Here is a 21,222-nt window from a genome sequence, read left to right as displayed (position 1 = left end):
TTGAGGCAGGGTCTCACTATGCAGCCCAGGCTGGCCTCAAACTCACAATTCTCCTGCCTCAGCCTCCCAGGTGCTGAGATTACAGGTGGGATCCTGGCAAATGTCTGACGACTTACTGACATGGCTACCTGGGCCCGCTCTTTTTAGGGAAGAAACACTGTTTAGCAAAACATAAAACAGGACATATGTAGAGAAGAAAACAAAGATTGCCTAGAAAACAGTCATCACCTTGAGTTACCCTGCATGGCTTTTGCAATAAAGATACTCTGGTTTAATAAAAAAGGAAAACTGCAAAGAAAGAGGCAAGTTTCAGCACAGGGAACAACTGTGCTGTCTCGATTACTCCCAGTGTCGCTGGGACAATAAATAGAAAAGGATCATGAACTTACAGCAAACTTCGAGTTCGGAAATGAAGTCCTTAATGTAAGACGTATTAAAGCAGTACAGTTGAGACTCATATATTTTGTCATAAAAAAATCAAGAATTGTTAAACAAATGGGGCATAGTGCCGCAGGCCTGTAACCCTAGCACCCTGGGAGGCTGAGGCAGGAGCATGACAAGTTCAAACCTAGCCTGGGCAATGTAGTGAGATCCTGTCTCAAAGAATAGAAGGGGCTGGAGGTGTAGCTCAGGGCACAGGCCCTGGACTCAGTCCTCAGTACCACGCATGCTCGCACACACGCACACACGCACTTCATCAAAGCCGCTCAGGCCCGAGGGACGGCGTGCTAGGGGAGTCACACACCTTGTCAGCAAAGTGCTGGATGATGAAGGATGTGTTTGACATCCTGGGTTTTTCAAATAGAGAGTTCTTGTTGGCAAAATTATTATACAGCTTTTGAAGCCAGTTCTCGTCCGTTCCGTGTGGTAACTGGAGGAGAAAAGCAAACCAGAGAGCAAGTGAAAACCGTGGCCGGCAGAGGAGGAGCGGCCGTACACTGACCCTGGCCTAGGGGCTGACCTCGCGGGGATGGGCAGCGTGCGCGGCGCCCCCTACGGCAGTGGGGCGCTTTCCTTGCCCTGGGAGATTTTCTCCTGTTACTGACAGATAACACTTGCATATATTTATGGGGTATTAGAGTGATTTCTACAGGGACACCCTACATTTAGAAGCAAGTCATTGTGAGCTGGAGGAAACGGCCACACTGCCGTACCAGCGAAGGCTCCCCGGCTGCACAGCGGGCAGCACCTCAGGGTTCTCCTAGAAGTCTCCAGGTTCTGGAAAACCAGTGGGGGTTCCGGGGAGAAGCTTTCTCTTCCCAGGGAGCAAGGGGCAGCCCCTAGAATGGAGCTGTCTGCCTCACGCCTGGTTAGCCACCCTGCGGATGAAGCTCTCACCCTGGACCTCAGTGCGGCAATGCTGGCTCTCACGCTGGTGGTTCTGAGCATCCATCACACTCAGCCCAGACCCGGGAGACTGAACCCTCACGGGGTCTAAATGACTCTGAATTACTTCTTTGTGATACTGGACTCTGGGCAACACTTGTGTAGAGCAGGTACACACACGTCCTAGAAGCCAGACCTGGCAGGGCACACTTGTCATGCCAGCACTCTGGGAGGCTGAGGCAGGAGGATGGCAAGCTTGAGCCCAGGCTCGGAAACTGACTTAGTGAGACCCTGTCTCAAAATGATAACTAAAAAACTCTGGGGATGGAGCTCAGTGCAAAGGCCTTGCGTTCAATCCCTAGTACCAAAAACAAAACAAAGCTGCCACCGGCACCACCACCAAAATCTCTCCTTAGAGATTGCCCTGCCCTTGGGCCTGGCCCGGGTGGCCACACTGCAGGGCTGGCCCTGCTGCCTGTTGTCTGGCTCCTGCACCAGGGCTCAGGCACTGAAAGGTGACTGTGAGAAGAGCTGCAGTGTGGGAAATCCTCCACAGCACAGTAAGAAGAGCTGCAGTGTGGGAAATCCTCCGCAGCACAGTAAGAAGAGCTACAGTGTGGGAAATCCTGCACAGCACAGTAATTAATCACTTGCAGACAGGAGGCCATGTGTGAGCTCCAGACACACCCTCGAAACCCAGCCCGTGCATGCTTCAGCCAGTGTGGAAACTGGGCCGCCCTTGCCAAACTGCCCCCTGTCCCGCTCTGTCACAAATGGTGATGTCTCCAACTGCCCCTGTGGCTCTCAGGACCCAGGAGGCAGTGAGAAAATGACAGGCAACCTGCTGCAGTCACGGGCTGGTCCCGACCTGCTGGTCCCATGCAGCCTGGACCCTGCCTGGGCATCCACAAAGGGATGTGTGTCCTAGGGAGGGAGGGCCTTGGGCCCTGCTCAGGTTCCAGAGCTGGTGTCCCACAGTGAGGGGCACACCAAGACCCGGCAAGGAGAATTCCAAGAAACCACTCATAAACACACTCATCTGTTACCGCTCAAAAGGGCATGCTGTGCAGTTCAGGCTGGCCTTGAACTCACTATGTAGCTTAGGCTGGCCTTGAACTTACAGCGATCATCCTGCCTCAGCCTCCCAAGTGCTGAGCCTGCAGGTGTGTACCACCACACCCAGCTATTCAAAAAAAATTTTTTTAAACAATTACCAAGCATTCTTCATCCAGCAACTCCAAAATGCCCATTCTTGCTTCGATCAGGTCGATGACAGGCTGGTTGTCATAGAAGTCGATCAGCGTCCAGGGGATGTCCTCCTTCATGTACTCCTCCTGCTCCAGCTTGAAGACGTGCTGGGCACCGGGGCAAGCATGGAAGGGAGAGTGGCTGTCACGTGCGCCCTGGGCGGCACTCAAGGGGGCTCTGCCGTGTTCCCATTCTGGCCAGAAGGCCCTGGGGTGCAGAGGAGCCCTCCCCAGGACAAGGCCACAACTCCAACTCGAGTCTGCATGGGTCGCCGCCTCCTGAGCCAGCCCAGGCCACCAGCAGCACAGCCCGGGACCCTGTGTGGCCCATGGGGCCCTCCTTGCTCACACCACCGCTGCTGCTGCCCAGGGTGGAAAGCCGGCCTCTCTGGGCAGAGGACAGCGGTCCCAGGGTGCTGGCCATGCGCCAGTGTGAGATGCCCCCTGCTCAGGGAATTCCTCCTCATGGTTAGGGGGTGAGGGTGTCAGGAGGGCTCCCTGGAGGGTAGAAGACTGGCCAGGGTGGTGAGCTGGAAGAGCCGCCAGGGACGCTCCTGAGGCCGGACATAGGCAGCGCACACGAGGCCTTCACGTCCCCCTGGGCTTGGCAGCAGTGATCAGGCCGGAGGTCCTCCCTGCAGTGTCCCTGTCCCCAGGGCCTACACTGACAGTGACTCACACAGAGGAGGGCAGGAGGTGAGAGAGGGAAGGAAGGAAGGAAGGAAGGGGCCTGCAGGTCAGGTGCGTGATGGGGGAACAGCCTCTCAGGCTGCGGACACTTGTACACGGGAGGACGGGGCGGGCAGGGCCGCAATGGCTGTCCCCACAGTGAGCTCGGCCAGGGTTACTCAGTGCCACGCGGAGAGGACTGCCGCGGGCTGGAGTTGAATGCCTGCACTCGAGGAAGGGAGGGAAGAAGCATCCCCGGAGCGAACTCAGGTGAGGTCCCCTCCCAGTGACACAGGCGGCCGCCCGACTTGCATTAAAGCCAGTGCCTGGAGGGGGTGTTGGGGGCAAGCACAGTCCGGGAGCACAGCCTGCCGCCCCCTGACCCCTCTGTGACGTGTCTCCCCCGGGCTCGTGTGGAGAACCGAACCCCGGATGCTGACACCATCAGAGGCAGAGCCTCGCCCGGAGCCACTGTTAGGACCAGGACGTGGGCTCCTCTTAGGGCCGGAACCGAACCCTCCCCAGGGAGACGCAGCCACCTGAGGATGGAAGCCGGGGATGAGGGACACTGGCAAAGCGGCTGAGCTTCCCCACGGCTTTCAGAAACAGCCAGATTTAGAGGCGAGGACGCGGCCACAAAACTGCCACCGGCTGCAGGGTGGCGCAGCAAGGACAGTGTCCAGAGGCTCTCAGACCCTGACCCCTGGGCACGGGCACAGGAGGGTGCAAAAGTGAGCCCCACAATTCCTGCAGCCGGGGAACCCTTTAAGAGGTTAAAGTTGTCTTTACTACCCATGCACACACGCATGCACGGCCACGCCAGGGAGCCACAGCACCCATCGCGGCATGCAGGCAACGCGTTCCAGCGGCTTAGCCGCCGCCACAGCCCAGATCTCAGCTCTGCGGCTGCCATACACACTCGGCACTCAGCGACGGCTTTGGAATACGTGGATTTTCTCACTGGGGCAAACAGCCATGACTTGTCTGTTGCCATGGGAGGGGGGACATATTTGATCTTGTAATTAGGAAGGTACCATCGATGACTGGAAAGAACTCCTAGCTGTAATCCCAGCACTCCGGGAGGCTGAGGCGGGAAGATCACATATTCAAGCCCAACTTGGGCAATTTAGTGGCTTAGTAAGACTGTGTCCATAAAAAGCTGGGGATGGAGCTCAGTGTGAAAGAAAAAAGAAAAAAGAATGAGAGAAATGAAGAAGGGAGGGAAAGAAGAAGGGAAGAGAAAGAGGATGGGGGGAAGGAAGGGAGGAAGGAAGGAGAGGAGGTAGGTTGGTGCAGATCCGAGCTCCTCCCCCACGGGCCTCACACAGGCCCAGGCCCCAGTAAGGTTCTGGTTCCGGTTTTGAGAGTCAAGACAGCACCTACCAGGTTAAACTGTTGCTGCAGTTTTTCATTGGCATAATTGATGCAGAATTGTTCAAAGCTGTTTACATCAAAGGTTTCAAAACTGAAACACAGATTAAACAAAATTAAAACAGGAAAAAACCCAGAGTGCAACATACGCATTCACATATAGGTGAAGGTTTTCAACACACTTCTTAGAAGCTGGCTAGGCTTTGTGCAAGTCTTAAGCACTGCACTACCAGCCTCCTGCATGCCACCCTGTGGATGGTTTGTTCATCACACAATCCCCTGGTTGTCCCTGAGCGATCTGCTCATATGCAAACCATAGCCTGGGGTGGCAGGCGCGTCACACCACAGTCTCACTAATGCACAGACGCTGGTGTGGCGTCACCATCTTCCTCACATAGGTTAGGCCCCCAGAGGCCAGGTGCTGCCAGGTTGCAGCTGTGAGCCCCAGGTGGCCGGGCCTAGGCTGCAGGAACAAACTTTGGCTCTCCTGGGGGCATCTGCAAATCTTGACAGAGAGGGGCAAGGCCACTCCTGCCCACAGCCCGTGACCCCAAGGTCCTCTGCTCAGGCCAGCAACCAGGACTGTCCTGAGGGCAGTGTGCTCCAGCCCTGCCACTGTAGCCCTGGCCTGCCGGGGAAGCCTAGGCCTTGCTCTGTCACATAGGGCCTGAGCCTGTCATTGGCCCACGCTCCTGCAGGGGGCGTCCTGGGGCCTTGTGGGTGGAGTCAACACATGTGCGCCTGCACTCAGCACAGCGGTGTAACCAAAAAATACGGTGAATGTGGAAACTTCTTTGTAAGTTACCGCAGTAAAAGGCCCATTGCTGTGACTCCCCCTCAGAACACTGCTCTGCGCTTCAAACACTTGTCTCACGGCTTCGGCATTTTCTGCAGCAGCTCTGGACTCCTCTTTCCTAAGGGTCTTTACTTGTGCTGTCCTGGCTGCCTCAGTGTTCTGAATCCATTCAGAACCTTTCTCTTTCATGGTCGTTTTCACTTTGGGGAAGAGCCCGACATCACACAGTGCCAGAACCCGTCAATCAGGTAGATGAAAAAAAAAAGGTGGGTGGGACGCAGCGTCATGTTTTTATGACCCCCCCTTTTTTCTTGGTTGGCCGCCGGCGGCGGCCTGTCCCTGTTGGTTTTTTTGGTATCAGGAATCGAACTCACGACCTCGCGCTTGCCAAGCAGGCACTGAGCTGCTGAGTTATCTCCCCTGCCATTCACTGCATTTTTGATCACATCTCCTAAAGACCCTCAGGAAAGAGGAGTCCAGAACTGCTTCAGAAAGTGTTGAGAACATGGGACAAGTGTGTTCAAGGTGAGGGGAAGGTTTGGGAGGGAATCCATGGCAATGTGGTTTTTACTGTAATAAATACTTTAAATTTCGTCATTTACTGTATATCTTGAACACCCCGTGTATGCATAAAACAGAGAATGCTGTCTTCACAACCACACAAAGCACTACAGCAGCAGCAGAAGGAATGGCCTGATGGCGCCTGACAGAGGGCCTCTTACCCGTAAATGTCCAGAACCCCGATGAAGGAGTGCCGCCTGCCCGAGAAGCCCAGCGCCCCGTTAATCCTGTCCACGATGAAGTCGAACAGGTGCGCGTAGATCTTCTTGGCCAGGGCGTCCCTGGCGTTGATGGCCTGTGGCCTGGTCATGGGTTTCACCACTGTCTCCGTGGCGGTGATGATTTTTCGGTGGCACAGCCACTGGGCCACCTGGCCGCACTGCAAACCCAGGAGCTCGCAGAACACCTTCAGGTGACCATCATCCTCCTTCAAAGCAAGCGGAGGCCCTGTCAGGGTCACACCGGGCCTGTGCGAGGCACGAGCAGGAGCTGGTGGGTGGTGACAGGCCTCAGGTAGTACAGCCCAGGCCTGGAGCCAAGCAGGGGGGACATGGGGACACCAGCTGGCACCTAGCCCCGAGGGGCCCTGTCACAGTGATGCCCGCCTACCTGGGCCATGCCCCACCTGGGCACTCCCTGCCACCACCCCTGCCCTGGGCGTGTAGGGGTGACTCGGCTCTCTCCCTGCCTGTGGCATGGTGCCAGACCACTGTTAGGATGTACCCAGGGGTCAGGGTGGCCTGGATGGTCCAACACAGGAGGGACCAGATAGAGCCAAGCGGGACTCCCTCCCTCGGGCGGCTTCTTGGCCTACCCAGGGCTGTTGTCATGGTTTAGATCTGAAACGTTCCCCCAAAGGCTCCTGTGTGGAAGATGACAGGACCGTGGGCCTTGTGCTGGTCTGTGGGTCCACCCATGACGGGCTCAAGGCTGAATGTGCTGCCAGGAGGCAGGGCCTGGTTGGAGTGGGCCCTGGGGTGGGACCTGGATTCTTATCCCGGCTCCTCCCTGCTGTGTGCTTCCTGGCCACCCTGAGGTAAGCAGCTGTCCCTCACCAGGCCCTCCGACCATGTCCTGCCTTGGAGCTGGCCACCATGGGCTGAACCCAGTGGAAACTGGGGGCCAAATAAGCCTCTCCTCCTGTGAGCAGCAGGTGTTGGTGACTTCGTCCTGGTGACTAACGTGACTATGACAGCTTCACGGCGATTTCATGGGGACTTCTCCACGTGGGTGCACAAAGTGTTCCTGACTTCTCTTATGAGCCCAGGTAGGTGGGGGCAGGGGGAGGTGCTCCCCTTTGTCTACAGCCGGTGTGGCCCGGGGCTTGTGCCATTTGGCCGGGGACATGGTAGTACGCGGCCAAGCACCACCATTCCTCTGGAGCAGGGGACTCCCACGGTGGGTGCTATCTCTGCCCACCGGGAGAACTAGGTGGCCTATTACAGGCATCAGGATGTGGCGGAGGAAGGGTATAAGAAATCCTGCTGCCTGACCCCCATACAGCCCCCTGACCAACATCATGGTCACTCTGGGCTCAGGTTCAGCCTCTGCTGGGGCGGCGCTGGCACGGCCACTGGGGTCCTCCCGTGTATGAGGGAACCAAACCTGCTCAGTGAGAACTGCTGCTGTTGCCGCTGCTGCGAAATAAATGCAAAGAAGTGGGGTCTGGGATATTTTTGCAGATGGTTTCGCCTGCATTTCCCCTGCCCAGTGGTCTAAGTTCCACACCTAAGTGAGTCCTGTGGACCAACCATATCTGACTGTCTGTCCAGGGCCAGCCACCATCTAACTGCTGATTTTCAAAGGATTTCTGGTTTGTCAGTTTTCATTTCTCCTCCAAGGGAGTGCTTCTTAGCAAAGGTCACAAGATCAAGCTTCCTGGGATGACCGTTTGGGGGTGGAAGTCACTGTCTTAGTCTTTAGGAGTTTGAGAAGGAGAAGGCACACACCACCTCTCTGGGGTGGATGAGCATGGAACCAGGAACCGCCCATCCCCACCTGGGCCTGCGGTCACCTCGTCCACTGCCCCGTGTTTGCGATGGATGGGCTGTGAGGCCTGGACACGGGACCAGGGCAGGGGATGGGGACTGCAAGCTGGAGGGAGAACTTCCTCCCGGTCCAAGGCCCGAGGGCACACGCTCCCCTCCCCCACATCTCCCTGAACCACTCGTATGGGAGAACTGGACAGTGCAGGTCCAAACTAGCGGCCAGTCGCACCGGTGACTTTGGGGACGCCATATAGACGCTGCTAGGGACGGGATGTGTGTGTCCCTCAAGATACACGTGCTGCAGCCTCTCCCCACGGGACGGTGTTTGGGGAAGGGGCCGCTGGAAGGTGACTAGGGTTAGATGGGACAGTGAGGGTGCCCACAATGGGGTCAGCGTGCTTGCTCAAAGTGACCCGGGACCAGCTGTCCCCTCCATGTGAGGTCGCAGGGAGGACACAAGGGCCGCCTGCACCTGCCAGCTCTCCCGCCACCTGCCTGTGGGCTGCCTGAGCCCGAGCCAGACTTCCGGCCCCGAGTGGGAGAACACGGTTTCGGCCATGTAAACTTCCCAGGTGATGGCCCGAGCCACCTGTCAGCCGGGATGACACAGGGGTGTGGGAGTCCCCTCCTCTCAGTCCCAGCACCCTGTGGCCCTGCATGGTCAGCACCCACATGCCCTTCTGGGTGCCAGCTTTCCTGCGGTTTCCCCGGCAGCCTGCCAAGGGCTCTGTGCTTTCTGTCCTCGGGATCGGGGTGTCCTGGCGTCCTGGCCTCCACACCCCGCCTGTCCTGGGGCAGCGCTCCTCTCCCTAGGTCCTCCATGGGAGCCTGCTGTGCCCAGCTGGGCTGATGCTCCTCTGTGAGGGACACTGCCTCCCTGCGCCCGTGTCCCGGACCACAAGTGCCACCCAGGCTTCTGCCTGACTCCACGCTGTCTCCCCAGACCCCTGCGGAGTGAAAGAGAGCGCGGACACCTGTGCCGCATCATGGGGGAGCTGCGGGCGTGCCCAGGACTCCCGGCTTCCACCCCGGGGGCAGGGGCCCTTACGCTGACGGAGGACCTCTCGGTGCCTGCTGCGGTGACCTGCACGTTGCCCAGGTGGAGGATGGCAGCCACGACTGTGAACACGTCCAGCTGGAAGTTCTCTCGGAAGCCTGGAAGCGAGAGCCCCGGTCCGTCAGCACGCGGTGCCCAGCGCCCAGCCCTGGGGCAGGGGTGAAGCGCTGGGCCCGCGCCTGAGGTCAGCACCACTGCCCACCGCTGCCTGCCCTCCGCAGGGCTGCAGGCGGCGCCACCAACCTAACACCACACACCGTTCCGTCAGCTTCCCGGAGAAGCGGCTGCATTTGCTCAGCGCGCTGTCTCCGCCCGCCCTGCACTGGGGATGGAACCCACGGCCCTCACCCTGAGCTGCGTCCCCAGCCCCCTTGTAACTTTTGAGTCAGGTCACTGAATTGCCCAGGCTGCCGGAACGTGAGCTCCTCCTGCCTCAGCTGCCCAGAGAGCTGGAATTCCAGGTGTTTGCCACCTCCCCCAGACATGCTTGAAGTTTTCTTTTTCTCTTTTCCTTACAAACCCCCCAAACTCCAGAGGCCCATTTGCCCCCTGACCCTCTGTTCCTGGCCGCCAGAGACCAAGCGCAGGGCTCCCAGGCCTTCGGGGTCTGATGAGGGAGGGGACCAGAAAAGAGAGCGTCTGTGTGACAGGGGCCCTGAGACCTGGCCTGGCCTGGTGAGACCTCTCTCCAGGGCCCAACACACTTGGGGACCTGGGGCCTCACCTCACACCTCAGCGGGAGCAGGGATGGAGCCAGCCCGGCGCCCTCCCCAGCCCGATGGGCAGTGGTTGACCAGGCAGCCAGGACCGCCTCCCTAGACGTTGGGATCTGCTTACTCACTCCCCGAGCCTGCCAGAGCTCCCTGCCCCAAAGACTACGGAGAAGCGGTCTCCAAAGATCACACACCAGCTGGGCACAGCCCCAGGAGGGCATGACACTTAGGAGGCTGAGACGGGAGGATTGCAAGTTTGAGCCCAGCCTGGGCAACTGGGTGAGCCCCTGTCTCAAAATAAAAACCAAAACAGGGCTGGAGATGTAGCTCAGTGCGCGGCTTTGGGTTCAACCCCCGAACCACAAAAAGTAAAAGGTGTGAACCAAGAGCCCATGGACGCCTCCAGCTCAGAGTCCACCTGTGGGACAGAGGGCCTTGGCAAGCAGGGAGCCACCCAGGCCTGGACCCAGGCCGGGCACAGCCGGTGACTGGACAGAGGGCGCTGGTGGGGCTCTGCCTTTGGGGCTGAGGGACTGTCCACACCTGAGATGCACAGCATGGAGCTGTGAGCCCCCAGTGTCACACACAGCGGGACCTGAGCATCAGGCTGCCCCACCATGAGGAGTAGGCTAAGCCGTCCTTGCGGGGGCCACGGCTTTGCCAGATGGCACAAGGTCAGAGGCCATGGCGCCACACCTTGCAGTTACAGCAGCTGTGGGTGCTGAGAGACGGCCCCCTGCAGGTGACAGCAAGGTCACCTGGCTCTGGGCATGAATCCATTTTACAGTAATAGATGGCCAGTCCTGATGGCTCATGCCTGTGAGCTCGCCAATTGGGAGGCTGAGGCAGGAGGAGCTCCATGAGTTTGAGGATTGCCAGCTTGAATTACATAGTGAGATCCTGCCTCAAAAAGCCAGACCAAAAGTAGCAGACAGACCTCAGACCCTCAGACCTTTCCCTCTGGCATGGGGTCCACCAGGGCCCCCACACTTGGACACACGGGGGAGATGCTGAACACACAGGTGCTCTCCTGAGCAGCAGAAACCTCTGGAGCACCCACTGGCTATGCTGGCCGCACTCTCTGGCACAGGGCAGCAACGGTTCTCATTGCCAACTCTACCCTGCGGCGTCGGACGGCCTCAACACCACCAGAACCCCCAGGATGGCCAGGTTCCAGAGAACACACAGTGTTATGACAGGTTGTGGCTGGCCCAGGGCCAGGCCATTACTGCATCCACGGGACATGCATTGGCTCACGCTGGCCCTGCATCTGTGGTTTCTAAGCTGTTTCTGGACATCAGCTTTGCCCTCAGGACATCTGACAGCTGGGGACCCCGGCACGCAGCTCCCCTGGGTTCCCGTGCTGCAGGGCTCCCTCCCTGAGAGTTGGGAGTCTGAGCCAGCCCTGGGTTGCTGTGGACGGTCCACACAGAACACAGCACGGGTGCTGCTGCGCAAGCTTCCGAGGATGCTTCATAGAAAGCCCTGCTGCTCTGCTCACTCTGGGAGGCTGAGGCAGGAGGATTGCAAGGTGCAGTCCAGCCTGGGCAATTAGTAACTTAGCAAGAATGGTTCTCAAAGGAGGTGGGTGTTGCTGGGGATGTGGCTCATTGCAAAGGCCCTGGGTTCACACCTGGATTGAAGAAACAATCTCTGCAGATTCCATGTGGGCCTCTGGCACACGTCTGAGGAAGAAGCCAGCCACAGGGTGCAGCGTCCCTCACCCGAGATGCAGGGCATCATGGCGACCCGAGTGACAGACCCATCGCAGTGCCCTGCACCCTCACGCGGCGTCCAGGGGAAGACTAAAAGGGCCCAGAGGAGGGGCCTCCCCGGCGCGGCCCAGCCTGCCATCCTGGGGGGAGGGGTTCAAATTCGGGTCCCCTGGACCCAAAGCCCACACCACGTCTCAGCCGTCTTGTGGTGAGGAGGACGATGTGGCGCTGGGGGAGCTGGATGTGTCCAGGCCTGGGGACGGGCGGGCAGCAGGCGCCCGGACGAGCAGCTCCATCCTCCAAGCACTTTACGGAGCTCAGCGCCCGGAGCGCACGTTCAGGCCGAGCCAGGCGGTTCCGGGAAGCAAGCGGGACGCGACTTCAGTCACCAAGGGTGCCCATCTCATCTGCCACCCGGACACGCTCTAACCTCGCTTCTCTGCGTGTGACGTGCAGTACAGCACACAAGCCCACTGCAGGGAAAGGCAGCGGCCGAGACCTCCGCAAGACTTGGGCGGCCCGGCCGGGGCTGAGCTGGCAGCTGCAGCAACCACAGTGACGATCGTCAGGCGGCCCACAGCCCTTCTGAGCATGTGCTGGGGCGCTAAGGTGGCCCGAGGCGCTGAGGACGCCTGGCTGCCCCGGGCCAACACCCATTGCAGAGTTGACTTCTGCACAAAAATGAGATATTTGAAGATGCCCAGAATGCAAGGCCGGTCTGCACCACCCTGAGCACGTGGCCTTCTGTGCCTCGGTTTCCCTGCTGTAAAACGGGAGAAAGCAGCCTCTCCTCCACAGGGTGTGGCAAAGTGCGCAAGAGTGATTCAGTGATTCGGGGGTAGCAAAGCCCTTCAGAGGGCCCCATGCAGTGTCCGCTGTCTTATTCTCCCTTCCTCAGGCCCCTGCAGGCCAGCAGGGCCACCAGCACACTGGGGACTTTGCTTTTCTAGTCTTTGCCGCATCAGCTGAGGAGCAGCCCCAGGCACATGCCGGCTCCAGCAACATGGGGGAGAGGAGCTCGGAGCCTGCTCCTCAGGGACAGCTCGGCCCTGACCACTTAGACTCAGCTATTTCGGACGCAGGCTGTGGGGACCTGGCCCTTCCCTCCTCTCCCGGCTCCCCCTCTTCCGCCCCCGGCCCAGGGCCCTGCGCTCACTCACCCAGCAGCGCGAAGGTCTTCTGAGTCTCCAGCAGGTCCGCCCCGTCATCCACGCCCTCGATGGCCGCATTGCCACCCATCCTCGTGTAATTGAACTCTTCCGCGTGACCTGGGACCGAAATGACAGTGAGCATTTCCCCTGCGTGCCTGACATCTCCATGTCACAGGAGGGGCTGGAGTGCACAGCTGTGAGTCGTGGGCCTGGCTCTGAAGCGCGAGGCTTTGCTCCTAGTCTACATGTTCGTGTGGTTGCAGGAAGCAGCACACACTGAAGCTGTGCCGTGTGATCACGTGACATCCGTGTGTCCCAGCCCGACGACGGTCACAGCACAGGTACGGCGTGGCTTGCACCGCCGACAGCCAGCAAAGCCCTCTCCACGCCCAACTCTGGTGCTGTGGCAGGCGGGGCATGGACAGCATCTTCGTGTGAAATCTGCAGAACTGAGGCTCCAAGGGCACGGGCGACGCCTCCCGGAAGGCCCACACAGGGAGGGCCAGGCCACAGCGCTCAGGACAGTCGCTGAGGGGCGACCGTGATGCGGGCGCGCGTCACCATGCAGGATCACAGCCCAGCGGAGGAAATTTCAGAAGCCTGGGCAGCATCACCGTGCAGGCAACAGCGGTCGAAGGGCGTCCCATAGCAGTGACGTGGGCTGCGGCCTCGAGCCCGGGGCAGGGAGCCTTCAGGCGGCTCGAGCTTCAGGACCAGGCACCGGTAAGCGGTGAAGCACCCCCGCCCGGGCTCCCCTCCCACCTGGCCCGAATCTGTTTCCCTGGGTACCCATGTCGATTCCACCCCCGAAGCAGGAGGCTCTTGTGGCTTTAGACGAAAGGTGTTTATAAAAGGCACACTGCAATACTACAGGGAAATGAATAAGAGCTTGAACCCTACCCTTTGCCCAGCGTCTGGCACATACCCAGCTTCAGACGTCTAAACTCCGGCCGCTGTGCAGACGCACAGAGCTGGTAGAAAATGTGGTAATTCCGTTCATTTTCGGACTGAAAAATAGAGAAAAGGCCCCACGTTAGACTGGCCCTTCAGGGGTGCGAACGGCAGGCTTCTATCAAGGGTCCCAGGTGGCTGATTGGGATGGACCCCTGTGTGTCCCCTCAAGCCGGGGACAGCTGGGTGGCTCTGACGGACCGGTGAGGGTGGGAAGGGCAGCTGTGCGAGGAGCGCCCTCTGCCCCCGCCCAGCTCTGCCTCCTCCCGGGCGGGCCCCCACACCCCTGCGCTGTTCTCAGGGGTAGGCTGGGGCTCTAATTCCTTCCGACTTGAAATCAAAACCCTTTCCCCAACCACACAGCTCCACTGATGTGCACCCAACCACCGATTTCTTTCCTGCTGATTAAAAGCAAGAAGCCAGACTGTAAATGAAAGGAAAACTCGGTTCTTCAAGTCACAGGACACCGAGGATTGTCTGTGGAGGAGACTCGGGTAATATTTAAAAGTTGGAGGAAAAGGAATTCGGGGAATGCTTTCACTCTTACTTGAAAGACCACTCTGGATTTCTCCAGCAGGTAGGTCCTCATGTTGGCCCCCATAATCTGGTTCCTGTCATCGAAGCTGATCTCTGTGTATTTCCCAAACCGACTGCTGTTGTCGTTGCGGGTGGTCTTGGCGTTCCCGATAGCCTAGAAACACAGGGCTTTCTTAACACAACGTTCGAAGATCTCTGCATCAAGATCATCGGAGAGACACACAGTCCTGTGCTCAGGGAGGCCTGACGGGGCGGGGCCCGGGCTGGAGAAGAGCCCCTGGAGGCGGATGGGTGTGGGGGACACGACCCAAGGCTCCTTGTCACCCCCCGGGAGACCTAGGGAGGAGCAGAAAGAGCATCAGCTCTGTTTCATGGCCCTGGGGTCCATGTTTGATATCCGTGTAACGGTGCAAAAGTTATGTCACTTTTCCAAGTATCACCGCTTAGATCTAAAGCGTTCCCCAGGTCTCCTGTGGGTGGAAAGTGACTGCACCAGGGGGCGCTGCATTTGTCAGTGGAATCCCCTGTGGATGGCCTCAGGGCTGACTGTGCTGCAGGAGGCGGGGCCTGGTTGGAGGCGGTCACGGAGGGTGACCTGGAAGGGTGCATGCCTGTCTCCCGTTCCCCTCTCTCTGCTTCCTGGCTGCCAGGAGGTGAGCGGCTCTCCTTCCACCAGCCCCTCCCACCATGCCGCTCCCGCCTTGAGCCAGATGACTGTGGTCTGAATCTCCTGTAAGGGTGAGCCAAGGTCAGCCTCTCGTCCTCTAAATTGTGGGGGCTGGGCGTTCTGTCCCAGAAATGGGAAAATGACTAAGACACCAAGTCTCCACTCGCCCTCGCTGCGATATGGAAATTAGATGCAGCTTGCTGCTGTGGATCCAGGGCGTGGGTCCTCGTCAGATATGGAAATCCTAACCTGTGTGGGCAGCGGGAGCAGGGCCCGCAGCGGGTGATGAGGTCCTGAGATAGGACCCACAGAACAGGATTTGATACCCGCATACAGGGGATGCTCCAGTTCTCTTCAGCCCAGAGGAGCCTCGGGGAGCCCTGGCCTCAGCCTCAGCCTCAGCCTCAGGAGAAACATTTTCCTGCCTCCAGGCCGCCTGTCCGGACGCTGTGTTGGGGCCCACACTGCCTAACTCTCCGGGTTGGGAAGGTAACCATCTATGCGCAGTGTTCACACCTGCACCCAAGCATTGCCTCTGACCTCACCGTCACTCCCGCCCTAATCTCAACCCCCCTTCTGCGGGCCTGAGCTTTGCGTTTTCTTCTGGGTTGAACCTGTTTCCCCCTGTGGGAGCAGAGGGGGCCCCCACGTGCTTGTGCTGCCCTCCTGCCCCAGTCACCCCGGGTCCTCGTCCCTGTGTATCAGCTGTCACCTACAGTCCTATGTGCCACGGGCTTGGTAAGCAGAAGTGCACAAAACAGACATGGTCCTGTCTTCAAGGAGCTTACGGTCTGGGGAGACAAGCCCCAAGTAAATAGCCACACGCAATTATCCACTGATAGAGGGGCACCTGCAATCCCAGCGCTCTGGAGGCTGAGGCAAGAGGATCGAAAAGGATCAAAAGTCCTAGCCTAGCCTGAGTAACTTAATGCCTTGGAGAGACCCTGTCTCAAAATAAAAATGAAAAGTGGTGGGGATGGAGCTCAGTGAGAAGCCCTGGTCCACTGCCCCGTGACACACACACTCACGACTGTGCCCTGGCGTGTGCCGTGACGTTGCCCCGTGGGACGGTCACCTTTGCTTCTACTTAGCCGAAGTCCCTGAGCTGTGCCCCTGAGTGCAGCTGGAGGTTGCCCCTTTTGTTCTCGGTGTTCACCGTGCGTGCGGCAGCTTCGAGGAGCCGCGGCTGGGGACTGGGTCTGACTCTTTGCCGTTCTGTCCCGCACGACCTGGCGTGGTGGCTTAATAAGGAGGGTGGGCCGGTAAACAGTCCCTGCAGATTGGGGTTTGGGTTGGGATTTGGACAGCAGGGAGGAGAGGGCTCTGAGTCTAAAGACCTTCGTTAGCAGCAGTGCCTCCAAACCGGTCCAGGTCGGTCCCCTGCTCACCGTGCGGGAGGCCAGGTGGGAGCACTGTGCCCGCACCCCAGCCTAGGTGCTGGCCCTGTGAGGCCCGACTGCCTCACACCAGGATGAGCAGTCAGCTCAGGTAAGCGCTCCAGGCCTGCGACCCGGGTCCTGGAGGGGGAGCTTTCCTGGTACTGGCGTCCGGCACGCTGCAAAGCCGAGGACAGCTTCGAGTCCACAGCAGCGCGGGGCCCCGGAGCTGCCGTCCCTGCCCCACAGCCCACAGAGACCGGGAGCCGCGTCTACCCGGCCCTGGGCCCCACACCCACCTCTGTGATGGGGTTGGATGCCAGGACCCTGTCCTCCACCTGGGCGTTGCTGCTGGACCTGCTGACTGTGGCGAAGTACCGCATGGCGTAGCGGGCGGACACGGTCTTGCCGGCCCCGGACTCGCCGCTGACGATCACCGACTGGTTTCTGTTGTTCCTGGAGCAGGGGGGAGAGGACGGCGCTGTCTCTGCTCTTCCCACTACAAGGGGGCCGTGGTTCGCAGCAGCCTGGGCAACAGCCCCAGGCCGCAGAAAATGCCCCCAGCTGCGAGAAGGGGTCCCGGTGCCGTGGCCCTGAGCCTTCGGAGCGCTCCTTCCGGGTGATGGAGCAGGGTCCTGCTGTGAGCCTGGCGCGGCCCCAGATGCACGAGGAGGCCGGTCACCCGCCCTCGCAGCTGAGACCTCTCACGTACAGGGGCCGGGCGGAGCACGGGAAACCCGGTGAGCCCCGGGCCGCTGTCTAGCCACACCTGTCCGGCACGGCTCACACAAGCCACTTCGCTCCTGAGGAGACGGGGACTGTCCCACGTCTCCGGGGAGTCCCGACCAACCTGCAAGGCAGCTGGAGGACAGCGCCCAGCCCTTCACCACCCCGGGACTCCCCCGGATATCAGACACACATCAAAGGTGTCACCAGGGACACACGTGCTCTGCAGCCCGCGTGCTTCTTTGTGCAATTCAGAAATTCAAAAAATGTGCCAAACTTCACGCTATGAGATTACGATGCACAATAACGCTCTGTGAATACGGAAGCACTTACACGATGCACAATAACGCTCTGTGAATACGGAAGCACTTACACGATGCACAAGAACGCTCTGTGAACACGGAAGCACTTACACGATGCACAAGAACGCTCTGTGAACACGGAAGCACTTACACGATGCACAATAACGTTCTGTGAATACGGAAGCACTTACACGCCGGGCGCCAGGGAGCGCTGCACACACGTTCTCAACCCAGGACACGAACGTCTGTGTTACAGAGGTGACTTGGGCGGGGAACCCCGGACCTGAGGCTCCTGGTCCCACCACCGGACCCCGCCCCTTGGGTAGGGAGACAGTCTGGAGGTGAGAGCCAGGAGTCCTGATGCCAGCTCGCAGCAAGAGTGCCCGCTGCCCACGGCTACCTGATGTCCTCCTGCCTCCCTTCCCAGGGACCCGATGACCGCTGTGTGTCCCTCACTGGCCGCGTGAGTGCATCCTGGCCACCTTGGTGGGTGCTAGAGGGACAACGGTCCCTGACACACTGTAGTAAGGGGACGTGGCTGGGTGCTGGCCCCGAGGATGAGGGTCTCACCTGGGAGCCGGGTGACACTGAGTCTCCCATGATGGGGAGAGGCCCAGTCTAGCCCTGATCTGAGCAATGGGAGGAGGACAGATGCCCGGAACGTCCAGCTTATCCACGGCCCCTGCCTCAGTTTCCCCTCAGTGACACGGGTGAAGAGCGGTCCCAGAGCCTGGCCAGGCCCAGAGGAGACCACAGGGCCAGGGTTGCCCCGACACGTGTGACCCTGGCCTGCTCCCGGTGCTGCCCAAAGGAGAAAGAGAACGAAGAAGGAACTGGCCACGCGGGACAGCGCCGGGCAAAGCACAGGCAGGTGTGTGGCCCAGGCAGCTTCCACCTCCCGCCTTAGGGACAGGACACTGCGCCGGAGAGGAGCGTTAGGGAGGAGAAAGCCCCGCACGGGACGGAGCTGGGGCCCAGGCCCTGCCGCCCCTGACTGGGGCCCGTGGACAGGTCAACACCGCCCGTGGAGAACTGGCTGCCTCCCCAGCCAGACGCACTGCCGGGGGACCACCATGGCTCTCAGAGCAGCACAGACTTGCGGACTTTGGGAAGGTTCAGCCGGAGACCTGGGGCTGGACGGCCCGAGCACAGTGTAACGGTCATTTGTCTTTGGGTTTTCTTCTCCCAACATTACTGGGCATTGGATCCAGGGCCTTTGCACAGAGCCACATCCCTAGTCCTTTTTTTAATTTTGAGATGAGATCATCACTAAATTTCTAGGCTGGGCTCGAACTTTCCAATCCTCCTGCCTCAGCCTCTGCAGGTGCTGGGATTTTAGGCACGCGCCACCACATCTAGCCCTTTGGCTGTCGTGACAGCGGCCAACTCTACAAACCGCCCCGTCCTTACCGAGCCCCAGTGAGACCTCTCCCCTCGGCGAGCGCCCAGCAGGCGTGGGCGCAGGGCCCAGCGGCCGACGCTACCTGGCCATCTGCTTGTAGGCCTCCTCTGCCACGGCGAAGATGTGCGGGTCCATGTCGCCCATGTTCTGCCCGCTATAGGCGTGGATGATGGCATCTCCGTAGATGGGCAGCTGCTTGTACGGATTTATGGCCACCAGGATGATGCCTGCAGAGAGAGGGCAGCGCTGCAGGGGGCCGAGTCTCCAGTGTTCACACCTGAGGGCCTCATCCAGCCAGACGGCAGTCACATCTGGAGGAGGCACCTTTGGAGGTCACTGGGGTCAGATGGAGCCCCAGGCGGGCACAGAAAAGAGGCCCAGCCAGGGCGCCGCTGCCTCACAAGCCGGAACCCGTGCCACCTCCGGACGCCGAGCAGACGCCGCACTGCGCTCTGGGGCGCCAGCTTCTAGGAGCTTCTAGGAGCCACGGGAACGCCTGCTCTCAGCTGGGCACAGGGGTGCACACCTGGAAGCCTAGCGCTCTGGGAAGCTGAGGCAGGAGGAGCTACATGTTAGTGGCTTGGTGAGATTGAGTCTCAAAATGAAAAATAAGAAAGGGCTGGCGTGGGGCGGGAGTGAAGGGAACTGAGATGCGTCCCCTACACACGCCAGCCCCATACGAGGGCAGCCGCTGTGCACCTAACCTGGGCTAATAAAAACGCAAACAAAAACGAAGGCACGATTTAAAAAATTGAGAAAGGGCCGAGGATGCAAGGGCCCTGGGGCCGACCCCACTACTGCCAAACAAAACACAGCACTCTGTCTGAGTCCCCCGGCCTCGGCGTCCCGCACAGCAGCGCAAGGACTGAGACACTGAGACGCCTCCCCCGTCTCTCCTGGCCCTTGGGGGCTGGGAACCCCGCACCGCGCCGCTGGCGCTCCGCCTCGGGCTCCTCCCCATGGACACTGCGCCTGCGTCCTCACCGCTGTAGGTGTAGATGAGCCGCGCCTCGGCGAAGCGCACACGCAGGTTGTGCAGCACGGCCGGCTCGTGCAGGTAGCTGAGGGCTGTGAGGTCGTTCTCGCCCACCAGGATGTCAGGGTTCCGGAGCGGCGGCAGTGGGCCCGGCTCCGCTGGGTACTCCAGCTCCTGGGGAAGGATGACAGCCACCTCCGAAAGTGAGGTTCGGTGCTGCTCTGAGCCCTGTCCCCCACCTCTGTAACCTCTGTGGAGCCGTTCCAGACTCCAAAACAGACAGCACAGACAGAAGGGAGTGGGCTTTAGGGCCAGCTCTGTATGCAGGCTCTGCCCCACCCTCGGAGGCAGGAAAAGGTGCACTCTGGGAGGCTGAGGCAGGAGGGTGGCAAGTTCAGGGGCAGCCTGGGCAACTTAGTGAGACCCTGTCTCAAAATAAATACAAAAAGTGCTGCAGATATAGTTCGGTGTAAAAACCCTGGGTTCAGTCCCCAGTACTGGAAAAAAAAAAAAAAGTTTGTCAATTGTAATTTTTACTTTCGTGTTTTCCATTTTTCTGTTTTATATCAGTGACTTGCATTTCCAGTCCAGCCACTGTGAGGAGGGAGGAGAGAACAGCCCTCTCTAGGGCGACACTAGTGGCAGGTGGGGCAGGTGACATTTTCCCACACAGCTTGGGCTTTGTCCTCGTAGCCTGGAGGGCTGTGGTAAGGAGCCACTGCCACTGCCACCCCACCTCTCCCTGGGCCACAGAAGGGCCCCCGCTGATGCTACTGCCGTTGCTGTCCTGAGAGCATCCTCTCCAACAAAGCCACCCAGCCCACCCGGCACCCAGCGTGCTAGGCAACTCCCTGGGCACAGCAGTCGGGAAGGGATGCTGGTGCCTTCCTGTGTGGACAAGGACAATCCGTGTGGCCAGCAGGACCTGGGGGGGGGCACTACCTTAAACTCTTGTCACCCCAGGGAGGAAGTGGCCAGTAATTCCTGTCACACCTGAGGAGAGTGGCCTATAACTCCTGTCACACCTGAGGAGAAGTGACCTATAACTTCTGTCACACCTGAGGAGAAGTGGCCTATAATTCTTGTCACACCTGAAGAGAAATGGCCTATAACTCATGTCACCCTTGAGGAGAAATGGCCTACAAGTCCTGTCAACCAGAGAAGTGGCCTATAACTCCTGTCACACCTGAGAGGAGTGGCCTATAACCTCTGTCACACCTGAGAAGAAATGGCCTATAACCTCTGTCACACCTGAGAAGAAGTGGCCTATAACCTCTGTCACACCTGAGAAGAAGTGGCCTATAACCTCTGTCACACCGGAGGAGAAGTGGCCTATAATTCCTGTCGTACCTGAGGGGAGTGCCCTTTAACTCCTGTCACACCTAAGGATAAGTGGTCTTTAACTCCTGTCACACCTGAGGAGAAGTGGCCTTTAACTCCTGTCACACCTGAGGAGAAGTGGTCTATACTCCTGTTACACCTGAGGAGAAGGGGCCTATAACCCCTGTCACACCTGAGGGGAGTAGACTATAACTCCTGTCACACCTGAGGAGAAGTGACCTATAATTCCTGTCACACCTGAGGAGAAGTGACCTTTAACTCCTGTCACACCTGAGAAGTGGCCTATAACTCCTGTCATACCTGAGAAGTGACCTATAATTTCTGTCACATATGAGGAGATATGGCCTAAA

At 59.1% G+C, this 21,222-nt stretch overlaps 1 protein-coding gene across 1 annotated transcript in view; it reads right to left on the bottom strand.

Annotated features, from left to right (window-relative positions):
• Myo5c (myosin VC) overlaps window positions 1–21,222 on the bottom strand; it is a gene marked incomplete at its 5' end in the record, with an annotated part of 69,348 nt that overhangs the window by 39,843 nt on the left and 8,283 nt on the right. The window contains 11 exons of the mRNA XM_013510284.1: window positions 746–871; window positions 2,541–2,681; window positions 4,626–4,707; window positions 6,132–6,397; window positions 9,007–9,113; window positions 12,604–12,711; window positions 13,520–13,601; window positions 14,093–14,236; window positions 16,425–16,581; window positions 18,638–18,782; window positions 19,540–19,705. Coding sequence (XP_013365738.1) covers window positions 746–871; window positions 2,541–2,681; window positions 4,626–4,707; window positions 6,132–6,397; window positions 9,007–9,113; window positions 12,604–12,711; window positions 13,520–13,601; window positions 14,093–14,236; window positions 16,425–16,581; window positions 18,638–18,782; window positions 19,540–19,705 — 1,524 coding nt within the window. The remainder of the gene's footprint in view (window positions 1–745; window positions 872–2,540; window positions 2,682–4,625; window positions 4,708–6,131; window positions 6,398–9,006; window positions 9,114–12,603; window positions 12,712–13,519; window positions 13,602–14,092; window positions 14,237–16,424; window positions 16,582–18,637; window positions 18,783–19,539; window positions 19,706–21,222) is intronic.

The sequence above is a fragment of the Chinchilla lanigera genome, unplaced genomic scaffold (genome assembly GCF_000276665.1).
Source record: "Chinchilla lanigera isolate Chin_1 unplaced genomic scaffold, ChiLan1.0 scaffold00008, whole genome shotgun sequence".
Classification (NCBI taxonomy): Eukaryota; Metazoa; Chordata; class Mammalia; order Rodentia; family Chinchillidae; genus Chinchilla; species Chinchilla lanigera.
This window is presented reverse-complemented; position numbering and strand designations above follow the sequence as displayed.